Genomic DNA, 21,795 nt, shown 5'->3' with positions numbered 1-21,795 from the left:
CTGTACCTGCCTTCTCTCCATACCCCCTGATCCCTTTAGCCACAAGGGCCACATCTAACTCCCTCTTAAATATAGCCAATGAACTGGCCTCAACTACCTTCTGTGGCAGAGAATTCCACAGATTCACCACTCTCTGTGTGAAAAATGTTTTTCTCATCTCGGTCCTAAAAGATTTCTCCCTTATCCTTAAACTGTGACCCCTTGTTCTGGACTTCCCCAACATCGGGAACAATCTTCCTGCATCTAGCCTGTCCAACCCCTTAAGAATTTTGTAAGTTTCTATAAGATTCCCCCTCAATCTTCTAAATTCTAGCGAGCACAAGCCGAGTCTATCCAGTCTTTCTTCATATGAAAGTCCTGACATCCCAGGAATCAGTCTGGTGAACCTTCTCTGTACTCCCTCTATGGCAAGAATGTCTTTCCTCAGATTAGGAGACCAAAACTGTACGCAATACTCCAGGTGTGGTCTCACCAAGACCCTGTACCACTGCAGTAGAACCTCCCTGCTCCTATACTCAAATCCTTTTGCTATGAATGCTAACATACCATTCGCTTTCTTCACTGCCTGCTGCACCTGCATGCCTACTTTCAATGACTGGTGTACCATGACACCCAGGTCTCGTTGCATCTCCCCTTTTCCTAATCGGCCACCATTCAGATAACAGTCTACTTTCCTGTTTTTGCCACCAAAGTGGATAACCTCACATTTATCCACATTATACTGCATCTGCCATGCATTTGCCCACTCACCCAGCCTATCCAAGTCACCTTGCAGCCTCCTAGCATCCTCCTCACAGCTAACACTGCCCCCCAGCTTCGTGTCATCCGCAAACTTGGAGATGTTGCATTCAATTCCCTCGTCCAAATCATGGTGGTGCAGGTGAATCTCTGCCTCACCTGGAAAGACTGCTTAGGCCCTTGGATGGAGTCGAGGAGGGAGGTAAAGCGACAACTGTAGCATTTCCTGCGGTTGCAAGGGAAAGTACTCGTGGAGGGGGTGGTTTGGATGGGAAGGGACGAATTGACCAGGGAAAAGTGTTTTGGTGTCTACAACTTTAGGCTGTGCATGCCATACGCAAGAAGAAGACTATATGATCTACGAGAAAGTTGAAGCACCTCCAAGATGACAACAGTAGACGAGACTCTACTGCAGATTGCTTGACATCGTACTAAAGTGACAACCACCTTTAAATGCCGAGATGTCCAATGTATCAGGAGTGCCTGATGGAATGCCACGCAGGTGTGTTTTCATGGCTAGATAACTGATAGTTTGGAAAATCCACTCTGGAATAAATGCTTCTATAAGCTGTAGCACTTATAGCATCTATTACATTTAAGTGGTTCATAAAATATGTAAATTGTCTAAAATTCAACAAAAAAAAGAATTGATACTACCAACTGACCTTAAGAAATATCAACAGCATACACAGTATGGACCTTCGCAGCGCTGAACACATCAAGACCGAGTTGAAATGTTGACAAACCTTAATTAACTGATACAGGATTTCTCTGGGATTATACCTTGGCACACCTTGAGATGAAAGCAGATTCTTCTGCCATGTTACGGCTCTTATCAACCTTTTGGAAAACATACCAACTTCATGCTGATATCATTTAGCTGTTTATATACAGGCCACTCAGATAACACTTAATCATCATTCATTGATCGTGTATAAAAGCAGTCAAATGACATCAGCATGAAACATAGAAAATAGGTGCAGGAGTAGGCCATTCGGCCCTTCGAGCCTGCACCGCCATTCAATATGATCATGGCTGATCATCCAACTCAGTATCCTGTCCTTGCCTTCTCTCCATACCCCATGATCCCTTTAGCCACAAGGGCCACATCTAACTCCCTCTTAAATATAGCCAATGAACTGGCCTCAACTACCTTCTGTGGCAGAGAATTCCAGAGATTCACCACTCTCTGTGTGAAAAATGTTTTCCTCATCTCGGTCCTAAAAGATTTCCCCCTTATCCTTAAACTGTGACCCCTTGTTCTGGACTTTCCCAACATCGGGAACAATCTTCCTGCATCTAGCCTATCCAACCCCTTATGAATTTTGTAAGTTTCTATAAGATCCCCCCTCAATCTTCTAAATTCTAGCGAGTACAAACCGAGTCTATCCAGTCTTTCTTCATATGAAAGTCCTGACATCCCAGGAATCAGTCTGGTGAATCTTCTCTGCACTCCCTCTACGGCAAGAATGTCTTTCCTCAGATTAGGAGACCAAAACTGTACGCAATACTCCAGGTGTGGTCTCACCAAGACCCTGTACAACTGCAGTAGATCCTCCCTGCTCCTATACTCAAATCCTTTTGCTATGAATGCTAACATACCATTTGCCTTCTTCACTGCCTGCTGCACCTGCATGCCTACTTTCAATGACTGGTGTACCATGATGCCCAGGTCTCGTTGCATCTCCCCTTTTCCTAATCGGCCACCATTCAGATAATAGTCTACTTTCCTGTTTTTGCCACCAAAGTGTATAACCTCACATATATCCACATTATACTGCATCTGCCATGCATTTGCCCACTCACCCAGCCTATCCAAGTCACCTTGCAGCCTCCTAGCATCCTCCTCACAGCTAACACTGCCCCCCAGCTTTGTGTCATCCGCAAACTTGGAGATGTTGCATTCAATTCCCTCGTCCAAATCATTAATATATATCGTAAATAGCTGGGGTCCCAGCACTGAGCCTTGCGGTACCCCACTAGTCACTGCCTGCCATTGTGAAAAGGACCCATTTACTCCTACTCTTTGCTTCCTGCCTGCCAGCCAGTTCTCTATCCACATCAATACTGAACCCCCAATACTGTGTGCTTTAAGTTTGTATACTAATCTCTTATGTGGGACCTTGTCGAAAGCCTTCTGAAAGTCCAGATATAACACATCCATTGGTTCTCCCTTATCCACTCTACTAGTTACATCCTCGAAAAATTCTATAAGATTCATCAGACATGATTTACCTTTCATAAATCCATGCTGACTTTGTCCAACGATTTCACCACTTTCCAAATGTGCTGCTATCCCATCTTTAATAACTGATTCTAGCAGTTTCCCCACTACCGACGTTAGACTAAGAATGAAGTTGATATATATCTCAAGACATCTTTCAGGAGGCATTGTGTCTTCAACTACTGTGCTAGATATTCTGATAACAATGAACGCATTGGAATTTTAAAGCTTCCTTAGACTTTCTACTTAAAAAAAATATGCCTGCAGTTCAACATGTGAGATTACTTGCTACTTGAAGTACATTATATGCCGTCAAAAACAACTGATTTACTAGACACAAGAAACTGCAGATACTGGAATTTTGAACATGGACACAGTAATGGAGGAACCCAGCAGGTCTGGCAACATCCGAGGTAGGTGGGGGGGGGGGGGGGGGGGGGGGGGGGGGGGGGGGAGAGATGGAGAGATCACGTTCCGGATCGAGACCTTCAGACTGATTAGCTGTCCATTCCCTCCAGAGATATTGCCTGACCCACTGAGTTTATCCAGCATTTTTTTGTTGTTGCTGATTTGGTAAATTGATTTGCCAAAATATACCATTAATCACTGTCTTATGAAGTGACAAAAGTGAATTATTCAGGTCACTAAACATAGAGGTCGATGTACTGATAATCTTAATAGTTCTACACAGACTTAATAGACTGCACAGTTCTCTCGTCTAAAATTCAGAAGTGTGCTCTGTAAAAGCAGTTTTGGTAAGTACCTTCTCGATAATGCTGATCAGGAGGAGAACATTCAGGACATTGTGACCATCGTTTATCTGCAGAAGCACTTTGTCAGGCAGGCTGCTTGTTCCATCGTGAACATAACGGAGCTGTCCCCTTTTAAGATCTTCCAGTCGGAACACCTGCACCTTTACATCCGTTGGGAGCAAAATGAGGTGGCCGTGTTTCGGTGGGTCCAACACTCTCAGCACCACATCCGAGGGATTGTCATCATCTTGAATGTCCAAAACCAGATTAGAAATGGTACCCAATTCACCTCTACTGAGCAATAAGACTTTATTAGTCAGCACATAGGGACCCTGGAATGAAATAGGCAGCATTTAAAAATCACTTATCCTTTTGCTTGATGACTTCCTTTGAAAACAATCATGAAAAACAATTCACATTGAAGGGGCTCAATTAAATTCTTCTGTTAACATTTTTTTGTTGGATAATGAAAACATTTTAAATAAGAACACAATATTTCACCTCATTGCTCCTTTACATAATAAGGACCCAATAATATTATTTTAAAAAGATCTTCCATTGGGTTATGAGATCTATCATTATCAGTTCAGTGAACATGAACATTATAGATTTGTGGTACCAATAAAAGCAACTGCATACATACATTTACAAAGGGACTTGGAGCAGGCCACTCAGCCCCTTAAGCTTGTCCCACCCTCCTACCCCTGGCTTCATATCCACCTGTGCACCAGCCCACATAGCCCTCAGATCCCTGATCTTGCAGAACACACACATTTTTGGGTATGACACAAACATGATCTAAACTATAAAGAAATCTTCCATTAAATTTAACAGTGTTATTGCAAATGCACTGGGAAAGATCTGAATAGAGGAAAGGGAGCCATATCAAAAAGTATTATTCACATCAATGCATTGTAATTAATCAGACTTTCAACAAATCCTGCCCCTTGCTTCAAAGAGATTTGTTTTCTATGATCAAAAACTTGATTGTCATCATTGTTCACTTCTCCATGTCAGGGGTTTAGCTGGTCGGAATTCAATACATTAACCTCTGGAAGGGCTTAGAAATCAAGAGATTGCCACACTCAGAAAAGACAGGGCTAGGTAGTCTTCATTGTTTTACAAGCAAATTGGGTACAGTGCACCTTGTACATTGGGTACATTTGTTACATCAAAGAATGTGGATATTTTTTGGAAAGTCTATTGCATTTCATTTGCTTTTCTTTCGGATTCAGAAATAATTATAAAATCTATAGGTTGTGGCTGGGCAGCAGTGGAACCGCCCATTGCCTTTCCTTTGGACCATGTAATGCACCTCAAAGTCTCACAGGTAATAAGAACAATTTAGAAAACAGAAAGATGTTCACATTCAACAAGCTCTTTAAAATAAATAAGCTTTGATTTAATTTTACATGGAATTATTTCGTTCTGACACAATTTGATAACACAAAATATCAACATTAATGCATTGATGTTTTAAGTAAGTGTACAAAGAACAACGTGCTGAAGTGTGGGCCAGGCAGCATCTGTGGAGGGAATGGATAGGTGATGTTTTGGTTCAAGACCCTTCTTCGGGGCCTGAAACATCACCTATCCATTCCGTCCACAGATGCTGCCTGACCTGCCGAGTTCCTCCAGCACTTTGTGTTTTGCACAAGATTCCAGCATCTGCAGTTCCTTGTGTCTCAATTTTAAGTAATGTATTCCTCTTTCAGGCTAGTAAGCAGGATGTTGACCGAGCCTGGAGATTACCAAGTGTGAGTTTGGGTTTCAGAAATAGATGAGTTGGGAGAAGCATTATGAGCACCACAGAATCCAATACAAATGGATCCCTGCACTTTAATTTCAGTTGGAGGAGAGATTGCCGAGGAAACATGTTGTCAGTTTCTCTAGGAAATGAATCAGTCAGGATTTCATCCCATGTTCACCACCTAGTAGTGCCTGCTATACGTAGATAACTAAAGCTCAGGGTCGCTTATGTTCAAATAGCCTGACACGGCTGACTACTTCTGCCCACGCATGATAAATGACACATGGAAGGAAAATATTGTTAGCATTTATGACTATGTATGTTATCAATTTTTAAGAGGAAAATTTAAAAAAATGAAGTGAATTAAAAGGAAGAGAAATAAGCAACAGAAGAGTTGAGAACACTCAAAGGAACACTTTGAATTAGTGTCTAAAGTGACAGAATCTGTTGATGCTGGCTGAGCATTGCTGGTAACTCCTCTTGTATACATTAATATTGTAATGTGGCCATTGAAATGCTTTCCAAACTTTGGCTCCCATCTACAAATCCATATACACATGACCAAAATCTCTGCCATTTATCAGAGAATTCATTATTATAATTGTGGTAATGATGAGTATCCATAAGGATAGACCAATTCATTGCCACAGACGGCTGTGGAGGCCAATGGATATTTTTATGGTGCAGATTGACAGATTCTTGATTAGTAAGTGTGTCAGGGGTAATGGGACGAAGGCAGGAGAATGGGGTTGAGAAGGAAAGATAGATCAGCCATGATTGAATGAAGGGGTAGGTTTGATGGGCTGAATGGCCTCATTCTGCTCCTTGAACTTATGAATCAAGAGTGCTTTGTGGCTGAGTACCAAAAATGGTAAATACACAAGATCTCTGGGTGAACGCACAAAAGCAATGGTCCTGGGGAGCTCTCTAAGTAACATTTTCAGCACAAAGTTAACAAACTCTGTTTTAAGTGTCTAATTTTAATTCTTATTCAGATTTTATGTCACTACACCATTTTGAATATGTATGTTTTACTAATTCGTCTTGAGGCCTTTGATAAATAACATTAATGCTTTTGTTCAGGCTGTCCTTATCCTGAAAAGGATAAGGCTGTTTCAAAAGCTTCCACAACATTTTTCTATTTAGTCCCTAATGAAGTTTGATTTCCAGAATAAATGTTATTCTGAATTATTAATTGCCATCAACTTAATTTACCTTTCATTAAAATACCTAAACAAGACAGATTGGCATAATAATGTCGTATGTAAATCTATGCGACAAAAGCAGAATAGAAAAATAGCTTAGTGTCAGCCTGGAAGTTAATTGCTCAGCTTATTAATTATTCAGCAATGATTTACTTGAAAGGTCTGACCTATTACAGATGATTCCATAGATACTAAAGAAAGGGGCAGAACTACCATGGTTATACTGAGCTCAACCGTCTCAGTAGCCTTCTCCTCCAAATCCGGGACAGGTCCATTTCATACCCCCACGTATCATCTAATGACTCAACACAACTGTTGGCCTTGACAGGGATGACTTAAAAAAATGTCTGCACTGCCCCTTTGAGAAAACCAACAAGAATGAATGACTATGGGATATCAAATTACTTGCAATGTCTTGTTGTGGGCTTGATTCTTTCCTGTCTCGTTCAGCTAACTCACTCGCAATTTCTGTGTTATTCATAATGTGTGAAAGTTTGTTTTATTGAGTACACAAAGCAATTAGAGCTCTTATCTTTTCACTTAAATGATTCCGTGCTTCTAAGCAACAATAAAATGTAGAGGAGTTTCACTGAAAGCAAACTGACAAGGATTTCAAAGAGGTAGAATCAAACTCGAAAACTTCATCCCGAGTTTTGGCGTTAAGCCCGATGTTTTGAGTTCACGCAATTCATGGGGTGCATCAAAAAGATCCTACCCTAAGTAGCTTCTTCATGTGGTTAATTTTTTTTCCTTGAGTCTGCTCCCTTCGTTAAGATGATCTATCAAGGGGCAATTTAACTGGGTAAGGTGGTACAGCAAAGTAAGCGAGCTATAAGATGATCACCAAACATTACTGGCCTTGGTGACTTCAGCCTCAGTCAGTTTCATTTCTACTCCCTATCTACACATTGCTGGTTCGAAACAGATGGAAAGAGGCAGCAGGGCAGAATGGCATGGACAATGTTTAAGCAGCTGTACAGCAAGAAGATAAGTTGTGGGTGGGATTTTCTCCAAACTTTCTGGGAACAGAAGGAAGAATAAAATTAAATATAGGAGAGTGAAATTCTGAAACATAATCAAACATTTAGGAGAATGAATAGGTGATGTCCAGCATCCAACAAGCATTCATTCTCATTCAGCTGCTTATTGCTTGCTAAGCCTTTAGTATTCTTGATCACGCAAATCAAAATGCATCACATGGATGTTAAATGTTCTGAAATACTTTAGCGTGAAGTTTTGATGTGAGGCTTTAGTGCAAAGTTTGTAGTATTGCAGGTTCACATCGACGGTAGTGAAAAGCAATGGCACTCAATTCATTTGTGGATTTATCTTTGTTTTCATCAGGATGAGTGACATTAATGCTGTGAGTGAAACCAATGCAATTAGACCTCAGTATTGTTTTTTAGGATATGACCTGCACAAGAAGATTAGTTCTGGCTTCAAGCATATCATGACACATGAACACAAGAAAATAGGAGCAGGAGTAAGCCATTGGGCATTTCAAATCTACCTGCCATTTAATATGATTAAGGCTGGTCCATGCTGGCTTCAACTCTTCTTCTGTGTAATTTCTCAAAATCCCTCTATTCATCGATCGTTCAAATATTTATTCATTTCCATTTGGAATATTTCTATTGATCTGGCTTCCACCACCGCCAGTGCGGAGAATTATAGAGATTTACCACCTTTTGTGAGAAGAAATGACTGCCTACCTGTTCTAAGTGACTGGCTCCATACCTGGCTATTATGTTCACATGTTTAAGACCCTTCCACTACTGAAACATCCCAACTCTTGCCCTGTCAAGTACCCTTAGGATCTTAAAAGTTTGAATATAGTCAGTACTCATTCTTCTAAATTCCAAGCAATGACAGGCACAAAATCAAGACCTTTTCCGTCCCAAATATTAGCCTGGTGAATCTCCTTTGTACCGCCTCCAATGCTACTATGATTTTTTTTTGGTATGGAGATGAAAACTGTAAGCAGAATTCATAAGGTCATAAGTGATAGGAGCTCAATTAGGTCATTTGGTCCATCAAGTCTACTCCGCCATACAATCATGGCTGATCTATCTCTCCCTCCAAACCCCTTCCTCTGTCTTCTCCCCATAACCTCCGACACCCATACTAATCAAGAATCTATCTATCTCTGCCTTAAAATGTCTATTGACTATGGCTTCCACTGCCTTCTGTGGCAAAGAATTCCACTGATTCACCACCCTCCGATTAAAGACATTCTTCCTCATCTCCTTCCTAAAGGAATGTCCTTTAATTCTGAGGCTGTGACCTAGTCCTAGACTCTCCCACCAGTGGAAATATCCTCTCCACATCCACTTTTTCAAAGCATTTCACTATTCATTACATTTCAATGAGGTGCCCCCTCATTCTTCTCAACTGCAGCGAGTACAGGCCCAGTTCTGTCAAACGTTCATTATATGTTAACCCACTAATTTCTGGGATCATTCTGTAAACCTCCTCTGGACCCTCTCCAGAACCAGCATATCCTTCCTCAGATAAGGTGCCCAAAATTGTTCACAATATTCCAAATGCGGCCTGACCAGAGCCTTATAGAGCCTCAGCATTACATTCCTGTTTTTGTATACAAGCCCTCTTGATATAAATGCTAGCATTGCGTTTTGCTTTCTTTACTACCGATTCGACTTGCAGATTAACTTTTTGGGAATCCTGCACCAGCACTGCCCTGTCCCTTTGCACCTCCGATTTCTGGATTTTCTCCCAATTTAGAAAATATTCCAAGTGAAGTTTCAAAAACAATGCCCAATAAAATTGCAACAAATTGAAATATTTTTTCAAATCCAATCTCTGGCCAAGAAACCACATAACTTTTTCTTGCTCACCCTTTACGTAATTTATTTGGTTTTCTTTCCACAGCACAAACAATCAATCTGCCTTTCAATTTAAACTGGCATTTGCACTGTGAAATGTAAACAAATGAGACTGCAGATGCTGTAATCTAAAGCAAAAAAGAGTGACAGAAGAACCTAATGATCAGGCAGCATCTGTTGAGATCCTCCAGCTGTGAATCACCACAGATGTTAGCTGACTTGCTAGGCTCCTCCAGCAGTTTGTTTTTTGAACTGTGAAAGCCGTTTTGCTCCTGATGAGATATAAAGTATTAATGCTATACTCTAGGCATCGGGAAGTTGATGCCTCATACTGCAGCTCACCCTATAGTAGAAAATTGATCCAAGAGTAATGGAAATTGCATTTTACTGTGATAGTGCTTTAGAGTCAAGAGAACATTGCAGAAGACGAAAAGCTCCTATTGTGAACACTTCCAGTTGAGCAACTTAATAGATACTGATGTACCAATGCATACATGCTTTTCAAGCAAGGAACATACACACAAGACACTCAAATTTTCTTGCTTGCATTTTTTTCCTCAGAATGAAACAGCGCATACATTAGCACTTGTCTAGAATTCTTTGTTTAACTACTGGAAGTTTCCACGTTCTTAGTTGTTCTTAGGTTAATCTGACATTCTCAATAACTGAAATCAATATCCAGGAGGATACGACTGGAGATTTTATTTCGAAGTCACGTGAGTAACTAGGTGAAAAGCCCGCCAGCCCGCATGCGCATCAGTACGTCGACGCATGGCGCGGGAATCGGAGCAGTTCGAAACTGCTCTGGCAGGTAAGCCAATTTTGTTTTCAGGAACGGGCCGCTGCGGTACAGCGGGCCCCGAGTAGCTGACGGGCGCAGCCTGTGCAGCTGCCGCCGTTGGAGCTCCGAACGGAAGCAGGCGGCCAGATTTGGAGGCCGCCGTGGAGGCTCCGTAATGAGCTGGCGGGTTACATAATTGTGGCTGCCGGCGCGGCCAGGTCAGCGACCGCTGCAAAGGATTAGCAGCAGCCGGGGTTTTTTTAAATAACTGCGGCCAGGACAGCGACCGCCATGAAAGCTCAGCTGCCGGGTCAGTATTCGCTGTGGGGGGTTTTCCGCAGCACCTAGCAATTAAAAAAAATAGCTGCTGCCGGCTGAGGTCGGTTCAGCATACACCGTAGAGCAACGTATGGAGTATGCTCTATTTATAGGGCAGCTATAAATAGAGCTGGCAGTTTTTAATAGCGGTTGCCGCTAGGTCACATTTGCGACTAACGTGGCATGGGGCTCCACTGGAGCAGGCGGCTGTTCGGAGCATCTTACGGGCAATGCCTGTACAGATTGATGCTCCAAGAGGGAGTCAGCCTGAGGCCTGAGGAGGCAACACCTGGTTCAGGGTCGCGTTCTATTTCCTCCCCTAAGAAACTCCGTTGAGGCTCCAGAAGGGAGCAAGGAGCTCCTGGCGTAGGAAGCTTTTTGAGCTGTGTCTGTCAGACACATGTGGGAGCAACGCCTGGTTCAGGGTTGTGTCATTATAAATTCCACTCTGTAGAGGGGACTGTTGGAGATTCTTTCTTAAATTACTCCAACTATGTGGATATCGATAAAGCAATCGAATCCCTGAACTAATGGGAGATATGCTTCATTTTAATCATGTGAACAAAATATGCTCCGGGCACCGGAGACATTAACAGGCGGCTCCAGCCACATGCCTGTGGCAACTCCTGGTTCAGGGTTGCAGTATTCCTCCCACTCTGATGAGGGGAGTATTGTAGAATATTACAGATGTGACACCGATTATGAGAATATTAACAGGATATCTGAATCCCATGATTTATCAATGATATGTGGGAGCTACCAGCTCTTGTCACATATTTGCCATCCCTTTGGGGATAGGGGATTCACTGGAGGAAGATCTGGCTAAAAGTATCCGGGACATATGCAGTCCACATAATCTGCCAGTGTTTTTCGATGTTCCATACGTCTATTCTATTTGTTGAGATATCCCAGTGATTATATATAGGCAAGTCCAATATCCGCTCTGGAGTCATTACGGACTTTTGCAAGTCAAAAAATGGGTCTCATCTCTCAGTTTGTACTCAGAGAATCGATTATGTTATACTACAATTGACACTGTTTGAGCTGCTTTGTCATTCTTTATAGTGCCATAAGTGGGACAGTTAATGATTGGTTATTCTCCCATTGTTGACTAACATCAAGCAAGGTGTCTTTTATATGACTGCGCTAAAGCCTAGACTCATAGTAGTGTGGAATGTATATCACTAGATTATTATGCAGATATTCATCTACTGTTTTCCTCAAGGGAGCAGAATTTTTTAAGTTGATTATGCCTTAGCAGCTGATTCAGCACAAAGAACATACCCTTTACTCAATCTCTGGCTCGGTCTCTGGGTCATAACTGACTTAGGGTAGCTTCTTATGAGAATGATCTCATAAAGCTAAACAGGCATGGTTGGGTACAAGTTAGAGTTGCCAGCATATCCACCAGATCGGAGATTGGGGGTGTTATTATGTATACAGGTACACTGAGCTTGTGGGTATCTATGCGTTGAAGGATACTTTCTTCATTGTTAATTAATAGTTTCAAGAGATTGTTGGTGGCTCATTAGCAGCCAATAGAATGGATATTACCATTTGTCCATCTTCTTGCAACAGCAGGAGGTTTACATAGTGCACTTTCAGAAGTTATAACATTTTGGTTGACTATGTTTGAATGATTGCAGAAAGAATTATGTATAGTGTGGCATGAGTTATTGTCTAACTCAAAAGCCAATTGGGACTATGGCCTGATTAAGAGAAATGGCCATGTATGCAAGTCAGCATCATGTTGTTAATAACCCATGTCTTTTTATCATTTATGGTTTTATCTGTTTAAGTATTTCACACACAGATTGGGTTACTGCATGAAACCACAGAGCTTTGAAGTCTTCACGTAGTCACTCACATGACTTTGAAATAAAATAGAAAGATTAAACGAGAACTTACCGTTTGAAGTTTGATCTATATTTTATCAGAAGTTGAAGTGAGGGAATACGTGCCCTCCACTCCCAACCCTGATTCTCATAAAAGATCATCCGGTAAATCTAGTCTCTCTATAGTTTAAGTTCTGCAACTGGCCTGTGGTTTCATACAGTTACTCTGAAGATTGACGCGCATGCGGGCTGGCGGGCTCTTCACGTATTCCCTCACTTCAACTTCTCATAAAATAAAGATCAAACTTCAAACGGTAAGTTCTCATTTAATCTTTCTATTATAATTTCACATTCCTCTCAGAAGCGATTCAATATCGCTTCTGAGAGGAATGTGAAAGTTGATGTGCTCTTTTTGTTCTTTAATTTATTAATGCAAAGAATACATAATCTTGCCGAAAAAATCTTTGGAAGTTTAAATATTTAAGTTCAAAATGAAATTACTGTGGTTACTAAAAATCTGAAATAAAAAGACAAAATGCTGGAAATACTCAGTGGATGAGACAGCATCTAAATATTTATTTCAGTTTCGTACCTTGAATGAAAGAGCTTGAATGTTAATTGTATCTGGAAGGGAGAACAGTTGGTGGTCACTGGCTTTCAGGGTAAATTTCCCCTTCCTGGCAAAAAAAAGTAAAAGACAAAAAAATATATTAAGATCAAAAAGAAATTACGAATAATTTTAAAATTATGGCAATACTTAGCTGATTTTATAAATTTGTATAGAAAATGAGGTCTCATTGAGCTCTGCAACTTTCAAGGTGTGCAAACGGTTCCCACTATTTGATAGCCAAATGAAACACATAATGTACATGAGCTTCCAATAATAGAATGGCAGCAATACAAGGAAGCACAAAATATTCATGTCATTCATTGTACTTGCGGTCACACACATAAGCCAGACCTCAAGCCTAAAGCAGTGGTAAGTCGTAACATCATAGAATTTTGGATTATGTTTTCGGTTGTCATTTACACCGAGGTGTAGTGATAAGCTTTGGTTTGCATGTTATCCATTCAAATCAGATAACACGCTACATAAATACAATTAAGCCAAATTCAAGTACAATAGGTAGAATCGAGGGAAAAACTGGAGTGCAGAATATAATTTCCAGATCTCTCAGTGGGAACTTGCAGCCCATAGCTATTCCAATCCAAAAGAACAAAGAGCTGCCACCTGATCTCATGCTGACATGTGGAACAAGCCCTCCAGCAAAACAGCTGGAAAGCAAAATGTGATGAAGCCATGGTTCCCGGCTCAGACAGCCGCCTCACCTGTCTGGGACACTGAAAGCTTCCAAATGGTTGGAATATTCAGAGGCATTCTGAATGCGCAAAACCATTACAAAAATAAGTCTACGGAAAAAATGCTTTAAAAACATTCAAAGCACATTTAAACAGTTACAACACTTACAAAATCAATTATTTAACATGAACTAATTTACCAATATGAATGTTTCCCACGGCTGTGTCTTTCCATTCATATCAGTGGAGACATTATTCTCAGTAGTTTGTGGGCTGCTCGAGGGCCTGAGGGATTTTAACACCATTGCTAACCCTCAATATTATTGCAGTCAGAAAAGTGTTGGTGAACAGTAGCCATCAGATTTGAACCTTATGCCTTCTTGCATGAATCTTGGATTTGGCAACATTCTGGGATGTCAGGACTGTCTTATGAAGAATCCCAGGAATCCCAGGATCCCAGGAATTTGACTGATTCCTGGGATGTCAGGACTGTCTTATGAAGAAAGACTGGATAGACTTGGTTTATACTCTCTCGAATTTAGGAGATTGAGAGGGGATCTTATAGAAACTTACAAAATTCTTAAGGGGTTGGACAGGCTAGATGCAGGAAGATTGCTCCCGATGTTGGGGAAGTCCAGGACAAGGGGTCACAGCTTAAGGATAAGGGGGAAATCCTTTAAAACCGAGATGAGAAGAACTTTTTTCACACAGAGAGTGGTGAATCTCTGGAACTCCCTGCCACAGAGGGTAGTCGAGGCCAGTTCATTGGCTATATTTAAGAGGGAGTTAGATGTGGCCCTTGTGGCTAAGGGGATCAGAGGGTATGGAGAGAAGGCAGGTACGGGATACTGAGTTGGATGATCAGCCATGATCATATTGAATGGCGGTGCAGGCTCGAAGGGCCGAATGGCCTACTCCTGCACCTAATTTCTATGTTTCTAACATGCATGCAGGGAATAGAAATAGTATAGTGCCAAAAGATTTAGATCAACAGTTAAACCATTTTAGATCCAGTTCCTGTGCCTTTGATCCAGTTGGACCCAATAGCATGTTTTTGTGGTCTTCAATCCACCTGATTCTCTTCAACTTTGTTTCTGCAGCCCACACAATTCTGTCAATTCTGATGGAGTCATTTATCATGTCCTGCTGCATCTTTTCAAATATATTAAGGTTTTGACATATGAAGTATATATTATTCAGCATTGATTTAATAGCTTGATTATGCTTTGGGGGGGAACCACATCACCAACGCCCAGATCTATGTCATCGGATGGTGCCGCGAGCGGCTGCCTCACCAGCAGTGTGTTCGTCCTTTCTACTTTATAGTATGTAGACTTTTTAGTATGTCTATGTATGTCTTTGTAGACTTTATAGTATGTCTATGTATGTTTTATTGTGGGGGGTGGTGGGGGAGAATAGGGGGGGCCCGTTTTACATCGACGGAGATGCAACTTTTCTCTTTTGTCGCATCTGCACCCCCCTCACGGCTTAACAACTGGCTTGGTGCGGCTTTCCTCGGAGACCGGCCCAGAGCTTCAGTAGCAGGCGCAGCGGACTTACCATTGCGGAGCGGGGCGATCCCTTGCCGGGGATCGCCAGAAGAAGTGCTCCGATCGCCAGCCTGTGGCCTAATACATCATGAAGCCGTGGTCTCCGGTGAGAAAGTGGCCGATTTGGAAACTCCAAGTGTTCTGATCTGTCCTGACGTCGGAGTTTCGATTATCCCAACAAGAGGGCTTGTACATTGGACCGTCCGTAGCGGCAACTATGGAGGGTTCATGGCCCCGACCACGGGTGAACAAAGGAGGAAATTTGACTGAATGTTATTGTCTTCCATCACAGTGAAGAATGTTGATTCCACTGTGGTGGATGTTTATGTTAAATTCTATTGTGTATTGTGTTCTTTTTGATTATATGGCTGCATGGTAACTCAATTTCACTGTACCTTAATTGGTGCTTGTGACAAATAAATGTGAACTTGAACTATGGGGAGATTCCACCCCTGACCATGAAGATCAGGTGGAGAAGGATGAGGGTTGCTGGTCACTGCCACCCAGAAATGCCAGCAAACAGGATTGTGCTGTGGGAACCCACCCATGGAAGACGTGACCCGGGACGGCCAATCAAGACGATGCTGCAGACGTTGACGGAAGATGCATGTGTAGAGACAAAAGAGGAGCCTGCCGGCTGCATGGAGGACGGAGATCACCATGCATCCGTCACTGTGCCCGTCAGAAACTGCGTCGCTAATGTAATGCAATGTAATTATGCATTTTCTCCTTCCAGAAAATAATATTCTCAATGAAATCCTGAATGAACATTTGAAAATGTATTTGAAAGTAAATTGAAAAATAAAGTATGTATCCGAATGGAAAACAAGTTAGCATACAAAATCAATTTGATTTTTGATATGTACAGTTTAGCCCATGTAAAAGAGCAACAAATGCATAAATATATATATGAATACATTCATATGCTATATTCACACAATGACTGCAATCTTTCTTGTTGCAATTTGCATTTCATTATAATGCAATTGTACTAAAATAGAAACTGCAACAAGAAACATGAATGTAGCTGAATATCAAAATACTGGAAATAGGAAGAAGGCAGGTGAATGGGGTTAGAAGGGAGAGATTGATCAGCCATGATTGAATGGCGGAGTAGGCTTGATGGGCCGAATGGCCTAATTCTACTCCTATCACATGATCTTATGCTGGGGATCTAAAACATAAACAGAAATGGCTGAAAACACTCAATGGTCCACAGCCTGAAACTTTAACTTTCTTTTTTTCACAGCTGCCATTTGATTTGTTCACTGTTCCAACATTTTCTGCTGTTATTAAAGAAACAGAGCTTGTAATGACCAAATGTTTAGACAATTTTCAAACAAAGTCCATGATATTTCATTCAAGATCTTTTGGTTTCCTAAGGTTAAGTCAGTAGAATCTCTCCTATAAAGTGGGAAAGGTGGTTATTTTTTGTTGAAGATATACACAAAATGCTGGAGTAACTCAGCAGGTCAGGCAGCATCTCTGGAGAGAAGGCATGGGCGACGTTTCGGGTCAATGCCCTTCTTCAGACTGATGTCAGGGGAGGGGGCGGGACAAAGATAGAATGGTGTCAGAGACAGTAAGACTAGCGGGAGAACTGGGAAGGGGATGGAGAGAGAAAGCAAGGGTTATCTGAAGTTAGAGAAGTCAATGTTCATACCGCTGAGGTGTAAATTACCCAAGTGAAATATGATGTGCTGTTCCTCCAATTTGCGCTGGACCTCACTCTGACAATGGAAGAGGCCCAGGAAAGAAAGGTCAGATTGGGAATGGGAAAGGGAGCCACCGGGAGATGAGGTAGGTTTGTGTTATTGCTTGTGTTTGCTGTCTGTCTGGAGACCCCACTGAGTATAGAAGCTGGGATGTAATGTTAAAATTGTACAAGGCATTGGTGAGACCAAATCTGGAGTATGGTGTACAATTTTGGTCACCCAATTATAGGAAGGATGTCAACAAAATAGAGAGAGTACAGAGGAGATTTACTAGAATGTTGTCTGGGTTTCAACAACTAAGTTACAGAGAAAGGTTGAATAAGTTAGGTCTTTATTATCTGGAGTGCAGAAGGTTAAGGGGGGACTTGATAGAGGTCTTTAAAATGATGAGAGGGATAGACAGAGTTGATGTGGACAAGCTTTTCCCTTTGAGAATAGGGAAGATTCAAACAAGAGGACATGACTTCAGAATTAAGGGACAGATGTTTAGGGGTAACATGAGGGGGAACTTCTTTACTCAGAGAGTGGTAGTGGTGTGGAATGAGCTTCCAGTGGAAGTGGTGGAGGCAGGTTCGTTGGTGTCATTTAAAAATAAATTGGATAGGCATATGGATGAGAAGGGAATGGAGGGTTGTGGTATGAGTGCAGGCAGGTGGGATTAAGGAAAAATAATTGTTCGGCACGGACTTGTAGGGCCGAGATGGCCTGTTTCCGTGCTGTAATTGTTATATGGTTATATGGTTTCATTTTTAAGATACAACAAAAGACTGCAAGAAACCCTGCAGAATCTAATAACTGCAGTATATTGAATAAAATTATGTATTTATAATTCATGAGCCTACTGAATCAGAAACTGCTACCTCTTTCCACGAAAAGGAGGATTTTGAGAGATATTTAATAAATATGTGGAATGAAATTTTCATTATTTTGATCCAGAAATGATTGCTCAGCCTCTCTAAATATTTCAGGAACTGTTAGGTTTGTGGTCAATGCTCCGTGAATGTGTCAAAATTACAGGGTTAAATTTGTCTTGTATTTTTCTGGTGGTAATGATAGCAAAGATGTGAAGAGTTCAGTGAACAGCTGCGGGCAAAATGCTCACATTGGGCACATGATTAATACGATCTTCCTTATCAACTGTTAACCTTTGCATCATAGACTTTGTTCAATTGCAGGTGATCTTTCCCATTGGCACACGTGGACAAAGTGCTATACCTGGCTCATTAACACAAGATTTTTCATTGACAGGAGAGCACTCATTACAAGAACCTCAGGACTTAAGCCTCAGATGTCAATTAATTGGGATGAACTGGGATCTCCAGTGCTCTAAGTGCGGAATTAGCAAATTCTCCTCATGATTGCATGGTTTCCACCGGGTGCTCCAGTTTCCTCTCACATCCCCAAAACATGCTGACAGGACAATTGCCTACTGAGGGTTATTACCCCTCAGTGTAGGTTAATAGCCAAAGAATCGATGTGAGAGAGGATGTGAAAGAGGATGAGCTGCATTGCTACAGAGAAACAAGGAGAGGGGGAATGGGACTGATTGGGATTACTGTCCTCGAAGCTACCATGGACATGAGGGGCCAAACAATATGTTTGGCATTGTAAGTGAACAGGCACAGAGAAAGTATAGGAACATAGAAAATAGGTGCAGGAGTAGGCCATTCTGCCCTTCGAGCCTGCACCGCCATTCAATATGATCATGGACTATACTTCGAGGAAAAACTGCTTACATTGCTGATTATCCTTTAAAATGAAAATGCCCTAATCATACACCTCATCATCAAGAGACAGCACACATTTTATACTGAGCTCCTGATCTGAAAACATCTGGCCTCCTCATTTATAAATGCATCACGTATGTTTCTTCTCTTCAAATACATTATTAATGCAGCAATGCCCTCATCTATGTCTATGTCTATGTCTATAAAATCAATTATGATACAAATACTTCTGAAATTTTGTTTTTCCATACGCTTTAGTTCTATTTCAAAGCAAGTTGATGTAATTAGATCAAGCTTGCAAATTCATATTGTGCTCTGCATTGCTCCTCAAGTTTTGGCTCTCAGATGGAAGGTTTAAAAAGTTTTGAAATTTTACAACTACAATTAGCAGTTCCTTAAAGGGTTTGGTTACCAGTGGGAGGCATCCATGTTAAGAACTCCCAATGCCTGTAGGTCAGAGATCCACTGGATAATGAAGGGAGCAGCTTCCGCAACGTCACTAACCTGGATTTGTCTTTATCATGAATAAAGTGGATGCTGTGTTTCTTTAACTCGGGGACGGTGAAGGTGTCTCCTTTCCGAAGGTGGATCTCTTTCCCCTCGTGCTTCCGAACGAGTTTCCCATTGTCAGGAGGGTTGACGATGTGGAGGAGGAGGTTCACGCTGGGTGTGTCAGCATCATAGACGCTGAGAACGGAAGTGTTCAGTACCTGGCTGCCGCCAATGGCCACAAATACCGAGCTGGTCGTGTGAAGGACAGGCGCGTAAACGTTAACTACAAAGATAAAAATATTCACTCTGTTAACCAAGGACAGGTAACTTCATTCAAAATGCAGGGTCTGGATGATCCACTGCCGCAAAAGCCTAAAATTAGGTAGTACTGAAAACCCGAAGCCTTTGAGGCTATCATCGTGTTCCAGCCCTGACTTGGAGAATCCTACCCTGGCCTCAAGGGGGTGAAGTTGCAGACATCTGCCATTATGCTCCATAAACTCAGGATATCCCAAACAGGTAATGATTTCCTTTGGTGTCATCACTGTTGTACACAGTAAGGTCCTTTAAACTGGTACACAAAAATGCTGGAGAAACTCAGCGCGTGCAGCAGCATCTATGGAGCGAAGGAACTAGGCAACGTTTTGGCCCGAAACGTTGCCTATTTCCTTCGCTCCATAGATGCTGCTGCACCCGCTGAGTTTCTCCAGCATTTTTGTGTACCTTCGATTTTCCAGCATCTGCAGTTCCTTCTTAAACACCAGGTCCTTTAAACTGTTGTGTAATAGTGACCAGATATTAATGGCTGACCAATTTTAATGTGCTGGTTGAAGGCCAGACCATCCCTGAGGAGAACCGTTCTTCTACGTCCACCCATGAGGCCTCAGATTAAGCTCCATAAGAAGGGACTCCAGGCAACGCAACAGATTTCTCTGCTTTCTCTCCCTGTTGCCATTAATTTCAAGGACCACCAGGAGGGAGCAGTGCAGCAAAGGATGTTGTACATTTTGATGCAACCAGATATACAGCTCTCTCTTCCATCGCTGCAAAGTGCCTTTGCATGACGTTCATACTTTATGGAGTTGCTGTGGGAGGGTTCAGAATATTTGGATTACATTGAGATTGAGCCTACGTTGGTTTGATGCCAATAATTCCTGATCTCCTTAGAAGCGAGTAGCCTTCATCATTTGTAAATCCACATGCAAAAAAACCACGGCAAGAATGTTATCTGAAGGCTGAGGTCCAGCAATGCATCTACAATAGGAGATATAACTGGAGGGAAGATCCAGAGCTATGGAGAATAGCATGACAGGCATTATCTCTTTCAGGCGATCATGATAACCTACATTTGACCTCACTTCATTGGGCAAAAGCCTCCCCCGATCGGGGAATGACTCTTGGTCCTCAGGGAAGACAACAGCATCTGTTAGTTTTCTTTTGGAGAAAACCTTTCAAACTACCCTACTCCACATTCTGTACGATTTCCTACAACCATCGGGGAGCTTAAGACGCTACCCAGAAGATGAGAAGCAGTGAAGTCTGCAGTGTGATCTATCATGTTGGTGGCATTTGATTAATGTTTAGGAAGATGAGGATAATCCAGTGAGGATGAGGATGCATCCATCATGACAGTCTATTAGAAGGAGGACAAATTTGACATGTGGGTGTGGTCCTGACCTGTATCCTCCTGGACAGCCTTTGTCCACTAACTGAGCAGATCCTCCCAGGAATCCAAAGTGGTTTCCTCACATTCCAGCACACAGCAGTCACAATCTTTGTTGCCAGGCAGATCCAAGATAAATATCAGGAACAGAATCAATAACTGCTCTGGACACAAGGAACTCAAGAAGCTGGTTTACAAAAAAAGACACAAAGTGCTGAAGTAACTCGGTGAGTCGGGCAGCATCTCTGTAAATCATGTCTTCTAGAGATGCTACTTGACCTGCTGAGTTAGTCTAGCACTTTACATTTTAAAAAAAATCAATAACTGTTCTATTCAAATCATTCCATTTTGTAAATATCTCTGAATTGTCTCCTAACATCTTGATTGCTTGCGGAAGTCTATCACTTTGGTGTGGCTTCTGCACAATGATAAGACCACCACTGTCCTGGGTGGAATGTCTGAGACTAATACCTTCTGCATCCAGAATGGGGTCAAGCAAGTTGTGAAATCACCTCCAACCAACTCTCTCGCCCCCCCACCTCCAACAGTGTCCAACATTAACTTGTCAAGATCCACCTCATCCGAGAAAATCTTCTGCCTACCATTAATATCCAGTGTGGACTCAATCAGAAAATTTTCATCTTGATCCCTTATAGTCTAAACAAAAACTCATCCACAAGGGAATCCATATTGCCAGTGTCAGTTACTGTCAATAACAGAGGACTCATACACAATGGTTCACTGTGTACAGGACCTGCAAGCACTGCTAGATCTCTTCAATAAGAGTTTCAAATTAGTTAACTTCAAACTTGCACCATCACCTCCAGTGCCACTTTCTATTTTGTCAGGCCAATAGTGAATCAAGTTCCAGTTAGGGACCGGTGCATAAAATCCAAGCCAACC

The 21,795-nt window shown here is 41.8% G+C and overlaps 1 protein-coding gene across 2 annotated transcripts in view; it reads right to left on the bottom strand.

Annotated features, from left to right (window-relative positions):
- fras1 (Fraser extracellular matrix complex subunit 1) overlaps positions 1-21,795 on the bottom strand; it is a 518,669-nt gene that overhangs the window by 163,483 nt on the left and 333,391 nt on the right. For both annotated transcript variants that reach the window (XM_033023871.1, XM_033023878.1), the window contains exons 27-29: positions 19,242-19,512; positions 13,039-13,123; positions 3,726-4,046 (exon numbers count right to left, since the gene is read on the bottom strand). In XM_033023871.1, the coding sequence (XP_032879762.1) occupies positions 3,726-4,046; positions 13,039-13,123; positions 19,242-19,512 (677 nt within the window). The remainder of the gene's footprint in view (positions 1-3,725; positions 4,047-13,038; positions 13,124-19,241; positions 19,513-21,795) is intronic.

Source organism: Amblyraja radiata, chromosome 1 (assembly GCF_010909765.2).
Source record: "Amblyraja radiata isolate CabotCenter1 chromosome 1, sAmbRad1.1.pri, whole genome shotgun sequence".
Taxonomy (NCBI): domain Eukaryota; kingdom Metazoa; phylum Chordata; class Chondrichthyes; order Rajiformes; family Rajidae; genus Amblyraja; species Amblyraja radiata.
This window is presented reverse-complemented; position numbering and strand designations above follow the sequence as displayed.